The sequence below is a fragment of the Etheostoma spectabile genome, chromosome 15 (assembly GCF_008692095.1).
Source record: "Etheostoma spectabile isolate EspeVRDwgs_2016 chromosome 15, UIUC_Espe_1.0, whole genome shotgun sequence".
NCBI classification, from domain to species: domain Eukaryota; kingdom Metazoa; phylum Chordata; class Actinopteri; order Perciformes; family Percidae; genus Etheostoma; species Etheostoma spectabile.
In genome coordinates this window covers 10,555,248-10,562,685 of record NC_045747.1, presented here as the reverse complement: position 1 = coordinate 10,562,685, position 7,438 = coordinate 10,555,248, and the positions used below count along the sequence as shown (strand labels likewise).

Sequence of the window (7,438 nt, the reverse complement as noted above, 5' to 3'; positions counted from 1 at the left end):
TATAGCCAACAATTACGGTACCATTTCTAACTATGTTATTTTGTTTTGCTAAATAAAACTACATTTAGTCACATAAGCTATATTCACCTGCTCTTTCCTCTCACAGGCCGTAGCTGTAGCTGTTTCTTTCAGTTTTTCTCTAAAGGTAGTTTCTGTTCCTTTGTTGCTTCAACACAAGACTTACTTGGTTTTATTGGTTAGTGTTGTTGACCTTGTTCAACCAAGTCTTTATTATCACTGGTTCAGTAGTTGCTTGGCTGCTGGCTGGTGTCTTTCTGCTTTTCTCTGACATCACTTTGTCACAACCAGAATTCCGTGTCTACTTTGTGGACTTTTTACTGAATGTATTTTCAGAGTCCAAGATCAAAATTGATGTGGCAGAGCTACATTTATTGTCTTTTTTAGTCTTCTTCCTTATGGAGCCAGCAATTTTGTCATAGATTTGAGTGTGTTATGCTAGTAGTGGCTAATGTGGCCTTGAGCCTCTAGCCTCACTTTTTTCTAACTTAACTTTCTAACTTTTTTCATTTTCAAACTTGTTGTCTTCAGCCACTGGCACTGACTCAAGTGACACCACATGAGGCAATTTATCAGCTCCCTCTGAAGTACTCCAAGACCTGTAAACAGACTTTGATGTGTAAAATTGGTGGAAACCCCCTTTAAATTAGTAGAAGTTGCGGACTTACTGTTTGCTTGTGTTTTCATTGCTGCAGAGTACAGGATCTCCCTGTAACACGGCTACAAACCGTACATACATACTGATACTGGAAATCATCTCACAGTATATATGATTAGTATAAGTGGCTGCATACCACCACTTCTGGAGCGATTCCCACAGTAGCTTAAACCCTCTCAGAGCTGCAGTGTGAGATTAAGACTCATCATAACATTAGTTAATGCTGTTTTTTTTCTGGAGTAGTCACTTGTCCCAGTGGTCTGAAAAGCTGAACTATAGATGCCAATTAGTCAGTCGAGCAAGACTGCACCATACACGTTCCGTACTTTGGTGAACTCATCACAATGGGCATAATCTAGCAGCCAAGCACAAAGGCGCACGCAGCGACATTGTAAATTCCTACCTTTGAACCGGCTTACTGACAGCAGTGAATGTAAACAAGGCTCCAGCTTTCAAATGCCGTCACCCCAGCAGTCAGTTTAATGGACACACCTGATCGCCCAGCAGACAAAAAAACAGATGCAAATTAAATAACACACCACTCCTGGATTAATATCTGTCTGTAGGTCGCAATAGTGGTGACTTACATTGTGCTACTGCCACAACAAATTGTAGACGCAGCATTTAAAGTGGCTGGTGACTTTAAATTTAAACTTAGGCTTCTTGGTCAGTGGGTCACCTATGCAGTCTCCGTCCTCCAACAGTGCCCCTGATTCCATCTAATCTTCTCTTTGCGTCTTCCAGTCCTTCCTCTCTTGCTTTATCTCATTCTCTTAACAGTCTTCCTTTCTGCCTCCCTCCGTTATCTGCGCAGCCCCTGCTGCTAGTTTAACAGGACAGGTTAGAGGGCCAATGATGTTAATTTATGTGCCTAAGCATCCATATAGACTTTTTTTATTTTAGTGCAGCAATTATAGGCTTGGACTCCTTGCATTATGACTATACAGCCCACTCAAATGTTACAGTTTTAGAATAAAGCAGTTTTTTTGGCTTTATGAAGTCAAATAGGAACATGCAAAGTTCATGAAGGGGCCAAAGTCAGTCCGCTGTGGCTCAATTCTGGAAAGAGGACTGTTTTTTTTATTTTTACTGAGTTGAAGCTGAATTACAATGTATTTGCAAGGCTGATTGACAGATGAAGAGACACTGAAATGTACTAGTTCCAGGCAACATTGTTTATTGAGCACAACACATTGTGAAAGCTTGCTACCTCTGCCCCCCTAAGGCAACTCTCTCAGTCCTCGCTCAGTCAGAGATGTTCTTCCCTGCCCTATCTCTCGATTAAGAAGGATAATGCATGTACTTCTTAAACAGATTGTTTTGCTCTAGGACTATGTGGAAAGTTTTATTTGTACTAAGTTTGTGCATCCCTTGGATCCCAAGAAAGGCCTACAGCACTTTGCTTGTGTGTATCCAAGAGATGCAGAACATAACTGCAGGGGCCTCTGATAGAGTTGTTTGTGTCTCTCACACCTATTACCTTGATTAGGTTTATGTCTTTTTCCACCACATACAATGGTGACTAAGACACTCAGGGAGAGAGAAGCGGAATAAATGTGTAAGAGCAAGGGCCTCCCTACAAAGGAAAGACCAGGTGACATTAGGTGATGAGGTTGCATAAGAAAGAGAATCCCTTGTGTGTTTGTATGACACTAATGAGGTATGAGTGATGCCGACTTTTTCCATAATCACAAAAGCTTTTTTTCCTAGTGCTCTGCACAGCACAAATCTCACAGATCGTTTTAGGCTCCTTTCCACCACATACATTTGTAAGACGTAAGCTGCTAGGTTTGAAGAGGGATATTGTAGCTCCTTGTGCGTGTACCAACAGATGGTTGGAAATTATTGTAATCACTTTAATGACATGGCTCCTCTGCTCTCCCGTTGTTCGATTTAGATCAACCGCTTACAATAAAAACATGAGAATAATACCAAATACTGTTATAATTGAAGATTTACATTTTGACTGACTTAAACCATAAAGTGTTATGCTGGAGGGCTGATGCTTGAACATCACATGTTTATTTCCATCTAGCAGAAAATGAGATATCTCTTGCTTTCAAGAAATCAAATCTGTATGAGATATAGGACTTCAAGGACCAACATGTTAGTTTGATGCAGTTAATAAATAAAGCTCTTGAATCTCTTGTGTGTGTGAATCTCACTCTTTCTGCTACTTTTTGAGGCTAGAAAACATAAAGGATTGATGTTGTGTACACAAGTATCATTATATATATATATATATATATATATATATATATATATATATATATATATATATATATATATATATCACAGCGTGTACACACTCTGTTGTGTACACAAGTATCATTATATATATATATATATATATCACAGCGTATGTTAAGCACCTCTCCTATGCACTATAAGAAATACTGCATGTGCAAGTACTTTTACACATAACAAGTGGGGAAGTGTTCATAGCTAGTGTAGAGTTTGTACATTTATTTAACTGTATAAACTGTAAATATATTAACATACAACTAACACCTTTTGTAATTCTTGAACCAGCAGTTTGTGGTGTTGTTGAATTGCATTATGTTTTTACGAGTGGTGGATGAGGAACATTTTCATATAACGTGCAGTTTGATGCAACATAACCTCAAAATACACTCATGAAATGTTGCGTAGAGTTGAGTGATCACTGTCTGACACAGTCTCACTAAGCTTTGCAGGAGTTAGTGTTACTATGCCCATCACTTGAATATCTTTTATGGATTAACTGCTTACCATTGAGTCTCATCGTTGTGGCCACATATCTCTCTCCCTCTCTCCTTCTCTCTCCAGAGACAAGCCAGCCAACAAGGCAGTCAACCAGCCTCTAATGCTCTAGCGTGTTTGGCTTAGTCCTAATCCCCCTTGGCTCACTTTAGCCATTATCCAGTCAGGGCTGCAGTTAACGGGCTATATTATGACCAACCAGAGCCGTCCAGGGTCAATATAGAGAATATGCAGTGATGGGAATAGCTCCCAAGCTTTGCATTTTCTCAAGAGGAATGTAAGGCTCCTTTAAAGCTTCACGTTACATAAATGTACAGACACATATGAGGATTAAGGTGCAGTCACAGTCATCTTGTCTTGGCATGACATTCGGTAGCATACTGCTGCCTATTTACAGTTAAACCGTCCTTTGTATAATGTAATGGAGGTGTGCAATATTTCAATGTGAGGATTGCGGGGTTTGAAAGAGGATTGAGGTCTTAAGGTAGATTAAATGCAGCAGTGAGAGATAAATGTATTCCTTTAAGGTTTGTATTTAAAAAAATGTCATGAACTGTGTATTGTGTTTACATGCAATGATTGATAGGTCTCCTACCTACCAGTTTCTGTCACTTTAGGTACCCTCAGACCCTGTTAATGTTGCCCATAATGTCTACAATTGTCATCTTGATGATGATTGACCTGCTCCTGCCTGACAGTACTTTAAACCTGCCAGGGAGCTACTGTGTTATTGTTCATCTCATCTTCCTGTTTGGGGGCTTTTGTAAGATTTTACTTTTGAAAAGCGGAAAGAAGATTGAAAAACATAATGCAAATGTAAAGCGTACAGTGTGTTTGTGTTCTTTTTGCAGGGAATTGATGCCCAAGTCATCAGAGGGCCAGCTGACCATGGAGAAGACCCCCAGCTATTATGTCACCAAGGAGGTCCCTGCGAGGATCTACACCATGTCTAAAGATACAAAGCTGATTGTAGTTGTCCGTGATCCTGTCACCCGGGCCATCTCAGACTACACCCAGACTCGCTCCAAGAAGCCGGACATCCTCTCTTTCGAAAGCCTGACCTTTAAAAACCTGTCAGCGGGTCTCATTGACACCACATGGAGCGCTGTTCAAATAGGCATGTACGCTAAGCACCTTGAGCGCTGGCTCCAGTACTTCCCTACGGAGCAGCTGCTGTTTGTCAGCGGAGAGCGTCTGATTAGCGACCCTGCAGGTGAGATGGCTCGTGTCCAGGACTTTCTTGGGCTCAGGAGGGTAGTCACGGAGAAGCATTTCCACTTTAACCCAGCAAAGGGATTCCCCTGCCTCAAAAGACCTGAGGTGAACAGCAAGCCACACTGCCTGGGCAAAACCAAAGGCAGGACCCATCCTAATATTGACCCAGAGGTGGTAAAGAGGCTAAGGGACTTTTATAAACCCTTTAATAGCAAGTTTTACCAGATGACTGGTCATGACTTTGGCTGGGACTGAGAGGAAATCTATGATGGCGGACTTATGCTGGTCCATTGTCTGTATTTTCAATCTGGAGATATTGTTATACAGTGTATGCACAGTTTTTGGTGGATATGTAAAAAGTTCAGAAGTCTATTTTATGATAATTTATTGTTATGATATTAATTCACTAAGCTGCCTAACCAGGTTTATTCATGATCCACAACATGCTTCATGTTCTAGTTTCAATTCTCATCAAGTACATAAACATTTTTATAAAAGCACAATGTTTTTACGGGTATAATGAGCAGGGTCAGTATTCCTTTTTTCCCCAATTACATGTGTTTGGCCTTGTGGATAAATTCTTCTTCTTTTACTTTTCCAAATGCTGCTTTTGCTTCACCTTAAGCTGAACGAGATCCAACTTTACAAACAAATAGTAATATCCTCTTAACATTTGCCTGACCCTCAGAGGTCTGTGGACCCTCTTAGTCAGGTCGATACAGGACTCAGCTGATCCAGTGCCACTTGCCAGGTGGATCAATACAGTAATAGCTCCTCATCATGTCAATTAGACCTGAGTGATGGCACTGCCTTGATCTCTTGAGCCCCGCAATAAAACATGGATCCATTAATGGTGGTAAGTTTATGGTTGACCCTTGAGCCAACTTCAAATTAATATAATAATAAACATTTCCACTGCAATGTTTTGACTTTATGTCCATTTAGGAATGTTAATTAGGATACAATAGAGGGTCCTGTCACAAAACTTCTGGGATGTTATTTTTCCTTCCATAAATCTGCTGTACAGGCTTCAAAAAGCCTAATCATGTATTGCTCTTTCCAAAAAAGAAAATGATTCATATGGCTTATTCACATTTATTGATCTGTATTGAAATGGCTCTCATGGATCATCCTGTAGGCTATGGCTTCTTTTATTTTTTTATTTATTTTTTACCACAGATGATACTAGATGTGTTAATGATGCTCTTACTTATGATACACCAACTGAAATAAGCATCTGTGTAGTTTACTTTTAGCAATAGCTGAAGAAAAGTAACAATAAACTTAATTAGGGCCAAAATTCCTCATGTAAATTTCATGTATGGTTGAGTTTTATTCAACCTTTATAGACATACATTTGTGAGCATTTTAGACAGACGTCATTCCATAATGATGTACTGCAACCCCACTGTAGAGGCACTATGATGCTGTGTGCATTGTTTTACAAACATTTAATTGAAGCAGGTTTGACTGAGAAGTTAATTAAAAGGTGCAGTGATGTCATTTTTTAATGAAGTAAGAAATAAATATGTTTTACCAAAATTTAAATAGTCTTTCATCTCTGGCTTTACTTTATTCGAATTATCTTACTGTATTATATTAAAAATGTTGGTCTATGTTGTTGTTTTACTTTCTTTGAAATACTTGTTGTATTATTCCTTAATGCACTACCCCCACCTAACCTGGATTTCTAGATCCCTGCAGGCAAAGGTGTACTGCTGTGTCTAATTTACCATCAACTGGCTAATCAGCACGGCAGCGTTAACTACATTTAGCTGTCCCCCCCCCCCCCCCCATGACAATATGAAGTGAGGTCAGGTTTCAAGCCCCTGTTTAAATGTGTTTATGTGGGTGTGAACAGGAGTTTTTTTTTTCCTGGTTGTGTGTTTGAGCCATGACCTGAAGCACACGTAATCATGTTCATTACGCTGCTGATGACACAATATTCGGTTGCAGAATTACAGTCTATTGCATGTATTTGTTTTTATTCCAGAAGCATTTGCTAATCTGTCATCATGTTCTGCATTATTTTAAGGGAGGCACAGCAGGTTGTCTGTGCACTTGCCTCAAGAAACCTGGCTGTCCCATCCATCATGTGGCGCTGAGGTTCAAGCGAGAAATGAATGACCCTGCTCTATTAACGAGCAATCTTTATTTAACTCTCTAGCAAAACACCTTCATTTACCTGGGGCTGCCAGAGGTGATGAGGCTAGTCTCCCTGGTGGCAGCCTAGCAGTCTGATCACTCAGGAAGCAGCTCCCTTTGCAATTACAGGGATACAGGGGTGCTTTAATTGCTAGGCTTCCAACTTGGGAATTGCTGTTAGCGCACATCCCTCCAGGCTGTTGTAAGGGCGGCTGCTGTTGTTTGAAGGTTGGGAAGACAATAAAAATAAGACACCTGGCAGCCCTGTGCATCAAGAAACTTTACACATCCACTTGGCAGCTACCACTGGGGACAAGAATCAGAGCTGTGAAAGAAAATATAACATCATAGTTCAAAAGCAGACTGTTTGGTTTAGAGAAAAGATGTAGAGACATGTGGAGTTTGATTCCTGCAGAGAATCATGTTTCTCAATGCACCTTGCTAGGGTTGAATGAGCTTTCATAACTTTTTTCACATTTTGTTTGGTGACTTTTTTTACTCCCACATGAATTTTGTGAGCTATCATACAAGGTCGGGCTGCAAATGACATCCAAAAGTATTTTTTGTCTTTGATTCTCAAAGAATCATATATGTTGAAAAAGGTTAAAGAACAGCAAATGTTTAACATTGTTGATTTGGTTTAGTCATCAACAGGAAGAA

At 40.0% G+C, this 7,438-nt stretch overlaps 1 protein-coding gene across 1 annotated transcript in view; it reads left to right on the top strand.

Moving 5' to 3' along the window:
* Positions 1–6,176, top strand: part of hs3st3b1a (heparan sulfate (glucosamine) 3-O-sulfotransferase 3B1a) — an 11,490-nt gene extending 5,314 nt beyond the window's left edge. Inside the window, exon 2 of the mRNA XM_032537845.1 lies at positions 4,270–6,176. Within this exon, the coding sequence (XP_032393736.1) occupies positions 4,270–4,888 (619 nt within the window). The 3' untranslated portion in view covers positions 4,889–6,176. The remainder of the gene's footprint in view (positions 1–4,269) is intronic.
* Positions 6,177–7,438: the final 1,262 nt, after the last annotated feature.